We start from the raw sequence: 19,204 nt of genomic DNA on the forward strand, positions 1-19,204 counted from the left end.
GTTGGTATTCTTTCATGAAAGGTCCAATGTGTGAGATCTGGCCAGAATTTTTGTTTAAAACATAAAAAATGTACTAACATTATCAACAGAATTGTAGTCGTGATAGTGTTGACGTTACGTCATAGAAGTCTATGGATTTGTGTTTCAGAGAAATCTAATGAAATGAGCATGCTAACCAACTAGCCCTGGCACGTCCTGTCTTGTAAGACCATTTGTACCTGGAGAGGTGATAGTGAGTCACTGTGTGTGAGTTGTGTGTTGTACGATATAATATGTTTATTGGAATAAAGCCAAAGTGGCAGAAACTAGAAAACGGCTCACACCTTTCCCTTGTCCTCACTACCGCCCAGAAGCTGAATGCAGCAGCTCCTGGAGACGTACCCCCAGTTAGCAGTTAGCTCAAATTCAGCCAGTGTAAACCCCAGAACCGAGGTTCTGAACCTGGGGGACTGCCCCGACTCCACGCAGGACGAGCAAACTTTCTGTTGCTGCCGTTACACAGTGCCCCACCAGCCCACTGTGCCTCTATGCGCTGGGGTTTGTGCTGGGTGAATTTGAGTTGCTTCAGCTGCTGACTGGGTGTCTGTCTCCCAGAGCTTCTTAGTGCTCACCGCTCTCCTCTGGCGGGGTGGTCTCCTGATCGGGGGAAGGACTGTCACGGGACGAAGGTGCGGGTCGTTTTCTCGTTTCTGCCACTTGGAAATTAATCCAATAAACAAACTATCCAAGTACACACTGACCATACAGCCCCGGTTAGTGGCACAAACACACAGATGGCTAACGGAACGATACGCTGACGCTATACTTTAAGATTATAAAATAGCAGTGTTACTCTGACCTCTGACCAAACTCTGACCAGTTTGGTTGAATGTTGTATGTTCTTGCCCTGCTGTTAGTTAGTAGTCACTGATGTAGTCACTGATGAACTGATTGTAGAAGAGGTGAAATGCTGCCCCCTATTTCTTTGGAGCATGTAGCTATATACACATTAACCCTTTAAAAACGGGATATTATTAATAAAATCCCTAAAACTGTATTACTGCTATTACGTTTTTATAAGTGTGTTGTTAAGAGTGGTTATTTGATTTGATTTGTCATAAATAACCTAAATTTAACACAATTCATGATTCAAAATGAACAACACAACCAACAAAAAAAGACAGATTCAATGCAATATAGTCCCTGAACATACAACGACAGAAAAATATAGGATTAGGTCTAAATAAAACAAAAAACTTTAAATAAACCGCAAACAAGGTGTTATACATGAAACTAAAGCATGACACAAGAACATTTGCTCTCACTAGTCCAATTAGATTTGCTCTAGAAACAGTCGGCATCTACAAAGTAAAGGTCAAGTTTAACGTTTGTCTAAGATTGAGAGTTCTATTTTACCAGCTCAGATTTTATTCCTTGTCCTGTAAAGTGTGTATGATTTCCGGTTTGTTTTTCTGCTTGTCCTCAGGTGACAGAGGAGAAAGAGGTTCGAAGGGGGAGAAAGGGGATCGAGGAGCGAAAACGGGTAAGAGCTGATATGTGGGTTAACAGTGTAAAGGTGTGAAAAAAGAAGTGACAAACAGCTAATGGATGTTTTCTGTTCTTGTACCGATATCGGCAGGACAACATATTTGTCTGTGCCCTCCAAAATGTGTATGATGACTGCAGTTAAACCTATATATTAAGCAATTAATATAACTCTGCTTTGGTAATTGAATTTACTTGGTTTAAGAAACACTTTAAAGGAACAGTCGCCCATGTCCAAATCACAAGTTTTGCTGACCTAACCTCCTCCCGATGATGTTTTGCGACGATATAACGTCACGTCTCTTAACTTCCTGCCTTTTAGAGAGACAGTCTGAATTTGCACAGCCCGAGAGGTCCTTCTCAGGCAAACATAAGGTTGTTTTAACACATTTGAAGACTGGACCAATGCTGTTTGTTTTAGGGTGAAGACAGTGCTTGTTCCTCCCCAGTCTGTCCTGGTTAATAATATATTTCTTACATTAAATGGCAGCAGGATTCTGGCAATGTCATGAGATCATTGCGAGGTCAGGTTGAAATTATTCCACCTGTTTGAACAAATGAAATAGAGTAACTGCTCAAACTAATATATGAACATCACTTTTGAGTAACTTATCAACCATTCACCTGGGTTTGGGATCTTCCAGGGTCCCCAGCATAAATGAGAAATAGTTTGATACTTTGATACAATTCTAATCCAAGGTAAAACATGTTGTCATTGTAAAACACGGGGTTGCACAATCAAATGTTAGTTGTAGCTTCTTCATGCTACAAACACATAGAACGTATATACAAATATTTAAATTAGAATAGGAGGAAGTAAAAAGTTAATTTCGCTCTCACTACTGTTAGATTCAAAAGTGTGTTTACCTCTGTGACCACCAGCAGCCATCCTCAGTCTCCAGGTCTTTAGGTCGCAAGTGAAGCGCAGACAACAATGGGCTGAAGGAACCTTTTACTTCCTTGAGCTTTTTTTTATCCAGATGGTTAAAAGAGTCTTTGGTATATCTTGGTTTTCCCAAAACATTTTGACTAAGGATTTTATTGGAAAACTGGATGCTGAATCTCTTTGACTGAAATGTACAGTAGTGGCAATACATGAGAGGCACAAACATGAGAGAAGCTAGCTACATTTACAGACAATGTTAACTGACTGCATTTAAAATATGTTCATTTAACAAGAGATTCAAAATTTTAGGATGGAGATTTAAATATTTTTGAAACGATGATTTTACAAAAAATGTCTGGAAAAGATAAAACACAAGAATAATCAAATAAACACTGTTGATAAATGATATAAATATTCTACCCTTAACGGCCACGCAGTAATGAAACACTGCTGTAATACAAGCACATATATCAGTGCACATAATCCAAAATTGGCAAAAGAAGTTCAGAAATTTACGAGCTGATGACTTTATGGGCCTCATAGAGCTCTGCCACACCTGATATCCTTTGCGAAGAGCTGTGGGAAGTTTGAAGGATCTGCTTTTCTTTTCATCGTAATCTCACGGATTCCGACACTCGATGAAGAACCACATGCCTTAGTGTACATCAAAAGGACTTGAAAACCATTATACACATAAACGTACGTCCTGTGAGGGTAAGCTGAAACCTCTTACAAAACCACCAACCTGGTAGAAAGAAAAAAAACATTAATGACCCGCAAAACCATTTCTTTTTTTTTTGCCACATATGTTGTTCTACCTTCTACATCAGTATGTTTTTTTCTCCACGCGATGAGCGATGTGGTGGAGTTCCCGTCAAACGACCATCTGAATACACTTTTTCTGCCCGTTAAAGACACGTCAAAGATCAATTCTTTCCTCACTTCATTTACAAGACACCAGTCGTTGAGGTTTCAGAGAAAGAAAGGCAGACTGAGACCACATGCTTCTGGCTGTCAGAAATATCGAATCACAGCCTGTTCTTGTCACAAACCTCATGTGGCTGACTTAACGTTTGATGCATGACTCAGATCTTTTTACGCTTCAAAGCATGCGCACTGCATACGATCACTACAACGAGCACCAGAATGAGTGACCCAAAACCACTGAAGGTTCATCTGTGGGACAAAGGACGTTCATCCACACATGTTGGGTGTTGACACAATATGAACCTGCCCTAGAGGACGTTATGTCACCGAAAGGATCATAATCTTGTGAAAACCTCGACAGCAAGAAATGCAGTTTACAGTTTACATGACATACAAACTGTTATGTTACACATTGGTCTTCTAACCAGTAACAATTGATGGTGGTGTAAAAAGACGTGTTATACTGAACTCTCTGCATTCAACTCAAATCAACTCAAATCTTTTGAATTGTAACTGTCCTTGGTGTTTCACATTTTGAGAGTATGTGCTGGGTCTCAAGAAGCATGCGATAAATCTAGTGAAGAGCAGGACATTAGCGTAATAAAGTATCAACAAAGTGAGGAAACCTGTACCCCCTCAAACTAATATACCTACGGTGGCCTGGATGTACCACTGTAGGTGTAAGCTACTTAGCTGGACTTGCTAACGATGGTGGCTTATGTTAGTGCAGATATACACACTTGAATCCATTCGCAAAGTTGTGAATCTTTCAATGGTTCCCTGCAGAAAGGGATAAGAGTGTCATGAACTGTTCTGTCTCACTTAGTTTACATTTTTAGGGTATGGCATGAAATACGTCTGACATTAGTTGAGGCTAACGTCCAACAATTTCCCTATTATAATTCCTCAAAGACGTTTTCCTATGTGTATGTAACTTGTAACAGAACACCACATTTTTCATTTTTGGGGCATTTTGTGTAATTTTCTCTTGACAGTTGACGTATTACAAGAGTAGTTGGAAGTGATGCTTACACACACAACCACACACGCATACACAGCTCTTACCTTCAGCTTGCAGTTTGATCTCGAGGGTCCAACAGTTAACAGGCTGTTTTTACAATGGACCTGTGCAGCTACAGGGATCCAAATATAAATGGTTTCTGCTTGGGACACGGTGTTATTATTTTTATTTGAAGTCAAGCTAAAAGCTCTCCTTAGTGTCAACATCAGTACTGAGGACCATTATCAGAGATTAGTCAATACACATTTATCTTCTACTCTTCAGGTCTGCCGTATTATTATGTTGTTTTTATTTTCTGCATTCAATTATCTGTTTACGGGAACGGAACGACCCGGCTCCCCCACAGTGTAGTTTAATCCAATTTTATTAATTTCTCATTTGCAACCACAGGTAAGCAAACACACATGCAGAAATACTGATGCTGGGAACACTTTAAAACAGTGAGGTCAGTCTTTAATTTGTCATTTTTAATTGTATCTGCAGAATCAGATCCAGTTTGACCCTTTCATCTACGGCTGTGTTTAAAACATTCAAATCGATATTCATTTGAATGATCCAATGATCTTTAAACCTGTTGGTCCTGCTCGGTGAGCTTCTGGTTCTGGTTACTGCAGCGAGATCTGGCACTATCTGGCACTATAGCGAATAGTGCCAGATCTCCAGAATAGTGCACTATTATCGTTTCAATCTTTAAACCTGTTGGTCCTGCTCGGCGAGCTTCTGGTTCTGGTTACTGCAGCGAGATCTGGCACTATAGCGAACCTCAGTTGCTACAGTTGCTGCGGGAGTCACTGCCAAGCTTAAAGGCAAATGTCTGGTTGCAATTTATATTTAAAAAACTGTGAAGACAGAGAAGAGCTGGACAAAAGATGTGCCAAATTGAAGTGAAATATTGTGGAAATACCACAACTCAACAATAAAATAATCGTATTGTAACTGAAATACCCATAATTGAATCGATACTTAATAGAATTGGGAAATCTGTGGCGATACCCAGCCCCACTTTCATCGTCTTCTACATGATCTTAATTTTAGTGAGCTTTAGTAATGTTTTCAGGCTGCTTTTGTCACCATGGGATAGAGCCAGGCTAACTCTTAGTCTTTATGCTAAGCTAAGCTAACGGTTTCTGGCTGAAGCCTTATATTTACCAAACAGATTTGAGAGTGGTATCAATCTTTTCATCTAATTCTCAGCAAGAAGGTAAAGCATTTTTCTCAAATCGTCAAACCATTCCTTTAACCATCTCATTGACAAACACTATTATAGTCATCGCTTCTTTTAAAAGTCATGCTGCATCAAGTATCAGAAACTCAGAGATTTTGAAGTACTTTTAAATATATTATAACCTTTCACTTGGCTGAAAAGTAAAAAACGACAAACTAATACTTAGAATGTAAAACAAAGACCACATGAGAGGCACACACTGTTTTTTTAAAATGTGCGTGTATGGTACGCTAAATTGTTGATAGTGCAAGACTGGCCAAGAAAATCAAATTAGAAGCACACAAATGGTGCTAAACAGGAAGAGGAGTCAAAAGAAGGAAACATAAAAGACACTAGAAGAGCTGACATTGTGAAAGACAACAATGGGAAGGACATATTCTGAACAGCTGTAGCTGGTATGTTGTCCTGAAGCCATTCAGTCCTGCTCAGTGCAGACCCTTCCTGCCTGCCAGATAAACATTAGTATTAGGCGATCACTCCCTGTTCTGGCCTTCTTCAGGTATCGACAGTCTGGTGCCTCTGAGGCTTGAACCACTTGGACGACCCTCAACACTTGGAGCTGGCTGGTCTGATTTTCCCTGGTCTTTATATCTCATGCACAGGAACAACAGGCTTGTTGTCCAAATTAGTGAGTTTATGGTGAACCCCTTTGTTGGCTGTCTAAAGTGAACATGAGAGCTGTCAGACTTGCAGGGCAAGTTAGTCACCAGGGTTCTTGATTCTTTTTATGCATTAATACTTGAAGTATTTGTTTGGATTGCTACTTCACTCTCCCGCGCGTTATTGTGCACAAGCTCAGTAAAAGTCATTAACTACATAAACTTAAGGTCTTAGTTGTAAGTTAAAGTCTTATTATTTTAATCCAAAAATGTAATTTGTGGTTTTGACATGTTGATTTCTTTAATGATATTTAAAGACATCTTGGAAACAAGTTTGAATGACACCAGAAAATGTTTTCACCAAACAATGAGCTGCCCTTAGCTACTGATGCTAGGCCTGTTCAACTTTCTGCTCTTGTATAACCAATGTGTCTTAAAGTCATAAGACTTGCAACGTTTCTAGCCTGTCCCCGTTGATTCTACTGAATTCGCGACTGTTGCTGTCAGACTTCATTCGCTAAAGCTAGCTATAGCTAATCAAGGCAACGTTAGCTTCATGAGGTAGTTTGAAGTTTAGTTTTAACTCCGGTTGATGTTTTGATATTTCCAACTGATTCAGTTTAAAGATTCCTGCGCCAGTACTCACCGGTACACACAATTGGCACTTCTACATTTTGCTCTTTGGCGCACTGCGACTTTTTTTTGCACAAGGGCACATCTGACAAGATGCCGGCCCTCTCTATATCAGGTTCTCTTGGCCACATGGGTGCAGTTACCGATACAATGGTCACATCCTCTTTGTAAAATCATTAGAAACAATTATGGTTTGTATACATCCTATAATACAATGTAGAGTGATACTATAGACTACAAACAACACTTATTTTCCTTTTCAAGCACTGAGTATTATGCTAACAGCCTGAAGCTAAAATTGCATGTTGATCCATGTAAAGTAAAAATAAAGAAACAACATTGTTTTTGTGGAGCTACTTAGCTTTAGTATAGAGTTATAGCCCTGTATGATGAGGAAAACGTATGATTATGTGGTTTGAAAATCATCCTTGTTTGGGTGCATAGCTTACGCAAATATACCATACAAGCAAAAGAGGTTACATTTACACTTGATTGTAAAGAAGAAAAGGCTTTGAGGATGAAGGGTTAATCAGTTGTGTTTGGAAAACATAACTCTCTTGGTTAACAATGTGCTGTGTCCACTCAGAACCTTTCCTCTTGTTCCTCTTCCTCCTCATCTTCTTCCCAGACTCTCTCATTTGCACAGTTTACGGGGAGGAGGAATGAGAGAGCAAAAGATGAGTAGAGTAAGTCAGGGAAAATGGTATTGTTGATTTCTGATCTTTAAGAGACCCCCTACCTTCTAAAGAAATGTCAAAAATGTGCTGCAATCTAATCAAATCCAATATTAACACTAATTGTCTGTATCCCATTCCTCCTGAACCAAAAAAAGATAAAAGCAGCTAATTTAAGTTTGTTTCTCAGTGACTAGAAGACTAGAATTGAGGGTAAATCTACACCACCAAAGCTATAAATTACCGTTATCAAAGAAATATGCATCACATGTGTGGAAAAAGTGTTTTTTCTGTTGCCATTGGAGGAGATTTTGGTCTGGTGGTTGATTCAATGACATTTAAAAGTAAAGTATCCTGTTCAAAAGAGTAGTTAACCATCATAAAACGTATTAATAACTGTGACACTTCTTCATCTTCATCTTCATGCCAGTGAAGAGTCTTCCAGGTTTTACCCAACTTAATAGGAATTTATAAAAGAGGGACTGTTTTGTGTTTGACGAGTGAACAAATAGTTTCAACATCTGTTTCAGGTAATTGAGTACTCAATTACTCATTCTTTGTTGAAAACAAAGTATGTGATATTCTAGCACTCGTTGCTTTCCGCTCTTTCAGTCACTTTAGGTTTGTCGAGAAAAAAAGAGCAACAGGAGGTTGAAAGTACACCTAATTTCTGGTTTCAATTTGCTGGTTTTCTGCAAGAATGTGATACAAATATGCGCGGCAGATATGATTGTGTGATGTTATGGTAGGTATTACATTATGATGGGCTAGTGAGTGCAAACTACTTGACTGTCTAATCAGAGTTAAATGGTACACAGTTAGAATTTATGATGGTCTGATGAGACTAATATCCTGTCCAGATAATGTGTCTGGATTTATTCTCCAGCACTTTGTCAACAGTCTCGGTCAGCGAGCATGTCTTAACACAGAGGATAGTGTGTGTGTGTGTGTGTGTGTGTGTGTGTGTGTGTGTGTGTGTGTGTGTGTGTGTGTGTGTGTGTGTGTGTGTGTATGTTTACCTTTCTTTCTCATTTTCTCTCTGCGCTCTCAAAGGCGATAAATCAAGTCAATTATACGGCATAGTTTTAGGAATACGAGATGTACATTGGATCAATAAAGCCCCAGCTAACACAAACACACTCACTCACTCACTCGTACACACACACACACACACTTCAATGTGCTTATAATGTTATATGTTCCTCTATGCAAGTTGTTGAGCAAGGCACTCCAACCCTGAATCCAGCGAACTGGCTCTTTATTTGTTTTTTGAATACCCTGATATATATTGTGTTAAAAATCTGGTATTTGTAGAAGGTGTATGACATAACATTACAGTCATTTAGCAGACACTTTTATACAAAGCATCTTACAATCAAGATTCTATCTCATACACCGTAGGCACAGCTACGGGAGCAATTTTGGGGTTAAGAGTCTTGCTCAAGGACACATCGACATGCGACTAGCAGAGCCGGGGATCGAATCACCGATCCTCTGATTGAAGGACGGTCCTGCTCTCCACTCTGCCACAACTGATATTAGCAAAATGTTACCAGGTGTTGTAAATCAAACTGCTTTATGTCTCACAATGAAAACAGAGGAGCGAAACAAGGTTTTTACCTGTTTTTATTGATTCTGGAAATGTGGTGGCACTTTATAGATTAATTCACAAAGATCAAGTCGTCTTTCAGAGTTTATTTATTGCAATAAACAGGGTTCACATTTGCAAATTCGGATCTCCCAGCTTGCTAGGCTAGAAGGAGGTTGAGAAAGAAGTTCAGATGAAGGTGCTTGTGCATCTAGGCGTGTGTCACAAACATCCCTTATTCTCACTCTTAGCAGGTGTCTTTTAATAGACACGCAGTATTTCAACTGTACCTTCACAACCCTATGTCTAGATAGTCTCTTTCTGCCTCTGTCTGCTGTGAATCCATAATACATACCATAATACAAGAAATTAGCAAATGTCTTAACAGTGACTTGCGGCGCAATTTTAGTATTACATTTTTTATTAGCTTTACGTCCTTATACTTTCACTTTATTTCTGGTTATTTGTGTCTCAATACACACAATACTTGCTATTTGGTGTATATTGTACATTTCATGGTTTTTGACACGTTTTATAGTGTAGGCCTTTATATTGGATTTTCATAATGTATTTACTAATCTACTTATTTAGAGAAATAGTTCTACAATGTGGGAAATAAGCTTATTAATGTTCTTACAGAGAGTGAGATGAGAAGATTAATGTCACTCTTGTGTTTGCTTAGTAAATATGGAGCTACAGCTTCACCAAAAACATGTAATATCTTCTTTAAAACAAAAAGTGGAGAAAAAAAAAACAAGTTCTGCATCTACGACTATTTCGTAACTGGGACTAGTGACTTGCTGGAGTTTTGTTTACTTTGTTTGTTTCCAGATGAATGAAGTTTCAAAGATCGAACTTTTTTGCTAGTGATTATTGCCAGACTATAGATCATTATGTTCAGCTGATGGTCAGCAATCGCAGAAAAATTACTTTTGGGCGGAACGTCCAGTTTACAAGGGGGTTTACATAACAGGAAGAAAGCAAAAAGTGACTTCACATGGGAAACATTTTATTTATTTTACTTTGTGAATCAAAGACTATTTTTGTGGTTTCTGTTGCAGCATGTTGGAAACAACCTTCATCTCCGCTTGTTGTCATATTGGTTTGATTTACAAGGCTTCATTCAACTCATAAACACTCACAATGAAAATAATCTGCTCATTGTGAGTTCAAAGTCATGCCAACAAGTGCCGGCTAAAAGGAGTCATGTGCTCTTTGAATATAGTTGTGTTGGAATAAATAATGAAGACTTCATTTTCTGCACACTAAGGAGCATGATGCTGTTTGCTACAAAGCTTTTATCGCTTGGAGGATCCAACACACTGCCTGCACAAACACATTCGATTGTAGAAGCAAATGTGTATTTAAATGCCAGTTCATGTGTATTTGCATCCATATAGCAAAACTTCACATTTCATACAGATCCTCATGTTAATGTCGGCTTGTGTGTGTTGCAGTGGAGGAGATTCTGGTGCGGCTGGTGAACGGGTCAGGCCCTCACGAAGGACGTGTGGAGGTTTTCCATGAACGGCACTGGGGGACGGTGTGTGACGACGTCTGGGACAAAAAAGATGGGGACGTGGTGTGCTCGATGCTGGGATACCAAGGAGTCGCTGAGGTCCATAAGACCGGACGCTTCGGACAAGGTATGAGATGGCCGACACTCAAACATAAACAAGCTGTTGTTTTCCTGCCGTCGAGTGTATAATTGAACCACCTTAGAAAGGAATCTAGTTTATTCTATTCAACTAACTCACAAAGCTAACATTAGCTTAGTTAGCTGTCCAGCAACAGCTGATCACATCTGCAGTTGTCCAGTATACTGAATATAGTCTATTTACCATTCAGCCTCATCATCCAAGATGTGATTCATTCATGCAGAGTCCAAACTCAAACCCTCAAGATAAACAGTATGCAAGCACGGGCATTGAATAGACATAATGTAACGATATCAAACTGTATTTATATAGTATTTTTCATGCACAAAATGCAACTCAAAGTGAGGGTAGTGATTGTCTGCTCTTTCTTTTCGTTCGTTTTCAGTTTAAACAACATCACAATTATGTTAATTTTGTTAATTCTTTTAGTTAAAGGTAGCTGTTTGGTCTGTGTTTCTCAGTTGTGTAAATACGTTTTCCAAAAGTTACAAGTGGGAAAACAACTGCCCCTTCTCACATTTGCATTAAGGCATTACATGTCCGCATAGTCCATGAAGAGTCCATGAAACATACATTTTATACTGCTCATGTCTGCAAAGATGTCTGTGATGCACTGCCCAAACTTTATGACCTCAAGACTGTGCATGCCTACAAGAAAAAGATGTTATCTGTAAACATCTATCTCAGGGAAGGTTCTCTGGATGTTAAGTAATTAATCAAAAAACACAGATTTAGTGAACGCATCAGCTGTAAAAGTAAACACCAGTATTAACTACAGTAAAGTAAGAATAGAGGATATTTTGATTATTAGTTTGAAGGTACACTCCCTTTAAGCTCATTCTTTATGAGTCAGTCATCATTTTATCTCAATCAAGACAGGAAATAAGTCAAAATGAAATTGCCCACAGCACATATCCATGATGAAGTTTACTGATGGCAGTAGTTCTGGTTTTTCCGAACTCAGCATTTATTTTATTTTGCTGTTGCCTGGTTTTACCTGCAGTAACAATGCCCTAAAATGCTGCAGGGATTAATATTAAGGTTTTATGGGGAAAGTTTTGCGAGCCAGATGTCGTCAAGAAAGAGTCTCAGGGGTCATATCCATCTCTCTCGCTTTCTCTGTCTGTCTCTCTCTCTCTCCTTCTCCATTGGATTTCATTCACCAAGTCGGCCTTACATCATTCCGAGTCTCTGCTGAGTTGTTACCAATAAGTCTGGAAAATTGGGGCAACACATGCGTTTGATCCAGGGGACAACCTCCACAGCAGTGACTGACATCACGGCTGGATCCAATTTAAAACTATTTGCAATTCTTTCAATTTTCAAATGAGACAATCACCTTTAACTTTTTATAATCAGAGCATCTTTTACGGCTTTCACGTTATTTCTTAGACACAGATTGGCCTCTAACTGTTTATTTGTATATGCCATGGCTGCATTTGACAGACACATTGGTCAAAAGCAACTTTGGAAGCAATTTGGGGTTTAAGACACCAACATTGCTATTAATGGCAGAGCTGCTGTACAAACTGAGCTCCAGTCGCCCCATGAGGCAAATAAAAAGAATCAGGATTGCAATAATAAATACCCAAACTAAATAATAAAAACATTTCAAATTATTGCAATGAATATAAGATCCCTCACCAGTCCACCAGGACACCAGAGATGCAAGAGAGAGTGTATTTATAATCTCACTTATAGCCAAAAGAAACCAAAAAAGCACCAGAGCAGAAGCTTAAAAATGTTTTGCAAGCACAAACAAGCACACATTGTTCTTCTTGTGTTTTAAGTACTGCATTTGTGAGAAAGCCAAACCATATAACGATGCCTCAGATATCTGGTAATCCTGTCTGTGCTTTTTAATAATATATGAAGCATGACATTTAAACATACGGGATCATCTATGTGGAAAGTGGTCACTTTTAAAGGTCTGTTTAGTAGCTTCTTTGGAGCTTTTTGACTGTATCAGTCATGTGTATGTATTTGTTTATTTAATTAGCCACAGTATCACAAATCACAAATTTGCTTTATGGGGTTTTACGATCTGTAGTTTGCAACACCTCTGTCCTTTGACCCTTGATTAACGCAAGAAAACAAAACACACAAAAATGTTATCGTAAAAACGGAAAGAAATCAGAAACCAATACAAACCAATAGATTGTGTGTGTACAGAATAAACCAACATAGTACAATTACAACATACACAATCAAGATGACACAATGATGGATAGACTGTAAACATGTATGAAGAATAGTTGCTTTCTTTGCATATATAGGTGAACAGTGGTTTCTAGCTCCCATGACGAGAAACAGAAGATCAGTTGCTTGTTTGACCTTATAATCAGTGAGAAGACACAGACATCAGCAATCAAGCAGAGTGACTTACCGAGGTTAGAAAAAGTGCTCTGAAACAAAATCCAGGACTTCTCGGGTTGTTTTCTTTTTGTTAGCACATTTAGTCAAACAGCCTTTCCAATCATTGTAAAATTGAGTGGCTCTCTTATGAATCATGCCTGGGTGTTCCTTTAAAATCCCAAACAGATGGATGTTTTTGGAGGATTCAACACTTATTTGTGAGATGTGTCATAAGTTTGGTGCGAGTGGCCTGACCCCCCGGCCTGCAGACAGTGCAGTAAAAGTGTGTTGAGATCCAGAATAAACAGTTTAAAGGTCCGTGTCCATTAAAGCAAACCCTGAGAAGGCACAGCAGCTGAACAGCTGGGGCTCATGTTCTCCCCGGTGCGTACCTCATTTCCATCCTGTGCACGCCTGCATGGAGACACGTGCGCCTGCTGCTTCCTGGTGCTTTGAAGATGTCAAATCTGCAGCCAGCTTCTCTTCTGTTCTGTTTAGTTGTGAAGCAAAGCAGGAATGCTGGAGGAATATGGGTCGACTGAGATGTCGATTTCTGCTGTTTATTTGCAGATATGAGCCTTTAAATGCAACATTTTGATCAGATTTTACAGAAATTGTTTGTGTACAAAAGAAATAATGTACATCTCCTTGTCCTGGAAGAGCTTTTATACCCAACTGAAGTTTTATTTCATTTTTGTTTATTTTTTTCTTAATTAAATCGAGGGTCTAAGGATAGAGAGTGCCATGTGTTGTACATATTGTAAATCCCTTCAAAGCACATTTTAGATTGGGGATTTTGGTCTGTGTAAATAGAATTGACTCGATTCAACTTACATTCTGTTAGTCTTGGTTTCAGCAGGCAGATTATGTGTCCAAGTTTTCTTCTTTCTTTGAACTCTAATGTGGTTAAAAGCACAAACAGGACAAGTTAAAACTGGCAGAACTGGAAATATATCGGTTCCTTACTAGTTAGCATCTGTAGGGAACATATACAGTCAGTCTTTCAAACACAATAACACACATGTAATCAAGTATCAGCTCAATGTGGCACCAGAGCTGACAGTGTTTTTGCAACTAAGACTTTAGTGTAACAAAGACTTACTGTAACAACACAATTTAAGTGGAAGGACGAGCTGTCTCAACAGTCAAAACATTTCTCTTTGTGCATGAAACATCTCTGATATGTCTGCGTGGGGTCAATGTCATATGTGCTGCAGAAGGAAATACAGTTTGACTTATTAGTGCAGTGAATTATCTTTTGAACTATGTTATGAGTCTTTCACCACAGACACTCGAGCTTGTCGAGACAATTTTCGGATTGATTTATCTTCCAGGCTTTTCAAACAACATATGGAGCAGGGTTTTGTAGTGATATGATTTCCATTCATTTGAATTGCAGTGATACTGGCCATGTAATGAACAAAAACACATTTACACCTCAAAGTTAAAGCCAACAGAGATTTATTTTCTTTGCTAATGTGTTGATAGTTTATGTGTTGGATTTTATATTTTCATGTTCTTGATCTTTTCATGAGACCTGTACACAAGAATAAACACTGTATATAAATACAAACCTAAAAAACGCACAGTTTACACATGAAATAGGTATTAATTCTGCATTGAAGAAATAAAGAAATTGTTTGTTCACTTTTAATATGTGGTACAGCTTAACTTAAAGACATATTATGATTGCTATCAGCTAATGTAGATAAATGATGTACAGTGCAACTCCACCTTTGACATATAAAATACATGTATCACCTGTGGTACACAGTATGAGTGTACAGTTAACATGAGAAAGCAGAAACACTTAGTTTGGGGTTCTTTTGCCATCAGTATTAACTGATGAATTTTGCGACCTCTTGGTCTGTGTTTTGTTTTTCGCAGTTAAATAATAAAGTCAGACATAAGACAAAAGAATTTAGAAAATTGGCTCAGTTTACTGTTCCACATTAACAGTAATCATTTTTCAGCTGGCCCTTAATGGGTCATAATTCATATTACTCTTAAGTTGTCTTGATCTTGACAGTGCCTTGAACCTTTTGCCAGTTATAGGAGGCAATGATGGAAGTGGAAGACTAATAGGTTTGAATTATTCAAGTTCATGAACCAGATTGCCTGAAGCTGAACTAGTGCTTTTAATTATACTTATTTGTTATTATTCATTATGTGAATTTTGATTGTGTGCCTTTTATCTTCCTCGTCCGTGACTTAGCCAGCATCGTGTTTGTTAAATTGTTTGTTTCACTTCTCTATCTCGTTTTTTCTGAGTGCTACGATTTGTTTGAATCCCTCACTGAGAGCTCAGTACAGCCCGAGTGATAAACGCTTGTGACATAGAGCAGAGCAGCAGAGATGACGGTTACAAGACTCCAGATGTTGCTTTCAGGGCATTACTGATGAGTCGGCCTCTCTTCTCACCTACAGCACATATACAGTCATGTGTCCTCAAACTGCATTATCAGCACTCTTATTCCCTCACAGCTGAGCACCGTCTCCTCCGAGCCTCGAAAAACGTTTTGCAAAACTGAAGGGACTTTCCTTAAACCCTCCACTGAGTTCCAGTTTTACAAACAGGAACCAACATTTTATAGGGAAACAATACGGCCAAAAGCTCTGCTCACCAGCTGGAACTGTGTATTTTATTGCCGGATACAATATTATCTGATCAACAATTCTGTGAGGAGTACTTGCTGTCTCGATCCGAAGACCTGTATAAACACAATGATGACGACTGTTTCTGAGATATGTCTCTGCATCTAATAACACTTGCCTTTAAAACCTTTAAACTTCTTATAACCTCTTATAACCGTTAAACCTTTTGGCAAATAGCAGAGCAACAACTGAAGAATCATTTGTCTGTCTGAGAAATGACTGCACAAAGGTCACCAAACCCAAGAATCTACAACGAGCTCTTAAAATGTGAGAAGAGAAGAAGAACACGAGCTGAGTATAGATGCTAAAATGCAGCTTTTTTACTGTGGTAACAACGTGGGAAACTCCTGCTTTCTGCATACCACAACCAGAAATACACTGTCAGAACCATTCACTGGGTTCAGGGTGTGTTTATGTTGAGTTTAAATAGGATTTCTAACAGATAGAGTAGAGTAGATATGATTTCTTATGAACGAAACATTGTGTGGCACTCTCAATCGTCAGCTGTTGGCTGCTGGAGCTGCTTGTGATTAACCAGCAGCTCCAGCAGCCAACATGTTCCCTCTCCTTGGCTGCAGTTGCATCATATTTGCATGAATGAGCCATCGCAGACGTCACTGAACTTGGACCGCTGATGTCGAAGTCCAGATGCGATTTTTATGTTCCGGTATGTTTTCGGGTTGTCCGTGTGTCTTTTCCTGATACAATAAAAAGTATGTATTATATGTTAGCAAATGTGAATTTATGTTAACTTCTGCCAAGTAGATTTTCACATAGAAGGAAGGAAAGTGTCACGATTAGGCTTTGCCTCTGGGTTCTGTGTGTCTTTGTGTTTCTCCACTCTACCTGTCAGCCACTCCCTCAGCCTAATTCCCTTCACCTGCCTCTGATCATTAATCAAGCACTTCCCCCTCATCAGCACAACTCTTCTCACCTGTTCTTCCCTCTTCTATAAACTCCTGCCCCTCAGTCACTCCTTGCCAGATCCTTGTAATGTCTACCCGCCCGTTCGGCTTGTCCCGTTCCCGGTTTGCCAGTCTGCCTTCCCTGTCTCATTCCTGCTGGATTTTCCCCCCTCGTCTCTTGTCTGTTCTGTGGATCCCCTGCCGATTCCTGTATGGTCTGCTGTTGGATTATTGTTCATTAAATTACCTTCTTCACGCTACTCTGCCTGGTCTGCGTTTGAGTCCTCCATCATGCCCTGTGACAGAAAGAAGCTTAACGATTACAATAAACATAGTTGTAGATAAAAGAAAAAAACAAGTCCTGCAATAGCCAAGGTTAGATAATATGTAAATGTCTCTGCTATAAAATGAAAAGAGCTGTGCCGTGTTTAAAACGAAGATGAAGATACCAACATTGGTCAAGGTTGTTGGGGCTTCCTGAAAGGAAAACCCTGCAGACAACAGAGTTCTTCTCCGTTCTTTATCCCCCACATCTGAAACCCAAATTACACCCTTGGGATTTGTGGATGTTTTTAATATATATTTATTGGATTTTTTTTACTTTACAAAAGGCAGAGTTTGAACAAAGCAGGAAAGCCAGACAGGAAAAAACAAAGCAAATCAGATGGAAAGAAATCAAAAGAATAAACAAAAATAAGTCAAAAGGCTCAGCATAATCGAGTGAAGCCTCCAAACCCGTACGGGCAGTCAACATGAGCTGCACTGTTACATTCACATGAGATGTGCCGGATTCTATGCAGCACTACGAACACGCTTTTTCAATTTCTGTGGTTAATATAAGGTTAATGTGAGAAATGCCCCGCTCTCCTTGTCACCACCACCCACCCCAACATCCACCTTAAGTCTCTGCAACGTTTCACTGTGAGTTAAACAAATTGTCCATTTCGTGCACTACAATGTATAAATTCTTTCCTCCTTTCTGTGCAGGTACTGGTCTGATCTGGATGGATGACGTGGCGTGTGAGGGCACCGAAGACACCATCCACCAGTGTAAGTTTTCTGGCTGGGGCAAAACCAACTGTGGCCACGTGGAGGATGCTGGTGTGACGTGCGTCGTCTAAAACCCTCACGATCCCGACACCGCTGCAGCGGCCACGCGTCTCCTCAAACAGTGCCTTCAACTTTCAAGCAGCTACAAGGCGCACACCGTCCTCCCATCGGCATGGGTGTCACATTAGCAGTATGTTGTTTTTTACCTGCAAGAAAAGTGACACACTTCCGTGTTTGGGCATTAATCTGCAGCTTTCTTAGAAGTTCATGATTTAACATTTGATTGTTTTAGCTACAAAGACTGAATCATGGGAGCAAGGAAAATGTTAACATTTTTGAGCATCTTTGAGCGACCACATGATCTGGGGATGACGGCGCGACGGGACTCTTCATCAGACTGAATTACGGAGCTCACCTGTCTTCAGTGAAGGCCGAAGGTCAGCTTGCAAAGGCTCCATCTGCCCTCAGAGGCTCGTCTGGGTGCAGGTTTGCTGTTTTGACCTCCGGTGTGGATTAGAAGCTAATCCAACATCTTCACCCTCCCAGAGTCTTCGTTCGTCTTTCAAGTTTCTGAAACGGCACATAAAGAAACTGACTCAGACATTGACAAACTGATTCTTCATTTACAGGCAGCTGCCCTTCAGTATTATGTAGTATTGGCTTTTGAGTGATGATACACATACACAGTGTTGCCTTAATATACATCATATAGCATTACCTAGGAAGCAATCATTTGATGATTAGCAGGTCAAAAACTGGACTAAAATTGGGCTAAAACTTCACCTTTTTTAGCTACTTTTTAAGGTGGCCTGTGGAGTTTTATGTACACAAACAAAAGTTCTGTTTACATTCAGTGTTACTCACCCAAACACATTGTGTGTATCCTTGAGGTCTAACAAATGCGGAGTACATTTCCTTCCTTGTAAAACCTTTGCAAAGCCAATTTTTTTGTAATATTTTCAATCACGCATTGTTTACATCCATGTTTGCTAGCTAGCAGTCTTCTTCTTCCTTGGCTTTGTTGGCAACGTGCTTCGTTTCTATGTGCATTACTACCGTAGCGCCGTTTTTTTGGTTGTTTTTTTAAACTCTCCTCTAATCAGTATTTTTACATTTTATAACCAGAGAATTATTACTAACAGTAAATCTGTACAGAGTTCATTGCTTTGTTGTTTTCCAGCTCGCAAATTGCGCTCTCATCAGTCTTATCTCCAGCCACAACAGTCAGTCAGGTATTTTCCATCAAGAAAAGCTCTGACATATCTGCTTTATGTTTCCTGCATAGCAGCAAAGGACAGGCAGTAGTTGCTGGATACCAAAACAAACCTAAAGGGAGAGTGAATATCGGAGTTCAATCTATCAGGTGGACAGAAACACGACTCCAATGTTGTTCTGTGTCTGCTGGATGTGTAGATTGGCAAATATTTGCTCGCACAACAACAAGATAATATATTTCAGGGCTGCCACCAAGCAGTGTAAGAATCAATCATTGCAGGTCTTTAGC

General features: G+C 39.4%; 1 protein-coding gene across 1 annotated transcript in view; it reads left to right on the top strand.

The window, feature by feature from the left end:
• Window positions 1–17,885, top strand: part of scara5 (scavenger receptor class A, member 5 (putative)) — a 63,809-nt gene extending 45,924 nt beyond the window's left edge. Inside the window, exons 10-12 of the mRNA XM_079180680.1 lie at window positions 1,466–1,522; window positions 10,535–10,723; window positions 17,638–17,885. Of these exons, the coding sequence (XP_079036806.1) occupies window positions 1,466–1,522; window positions 10,535–10,723; window positions 17,638–17,771 (380 nt within the window). The 3' untranslated portion in view covers window positions 17,772–17,885. The remainder of the gene's footprint in view (window positions 1–1,465; window positions 1,523–10,534; window positions 10,724–17,637) is intronic.
• Window positions 17,886–19,204: the final 1,319 nt, after the last annotated feature.

Source organism: Pholis gunnellus (assembly GCF_910591455.1).
Source record: "Pholis gunnellus genome assembly, chromosome: 19".
Classification (NCBI taxonomy): domain Eukaryota; kingdom Metazoa; phylum Chordata; class Actinopteri; order Perciformes; family Pholidae; genus Pholis; species Pholis gunnellus.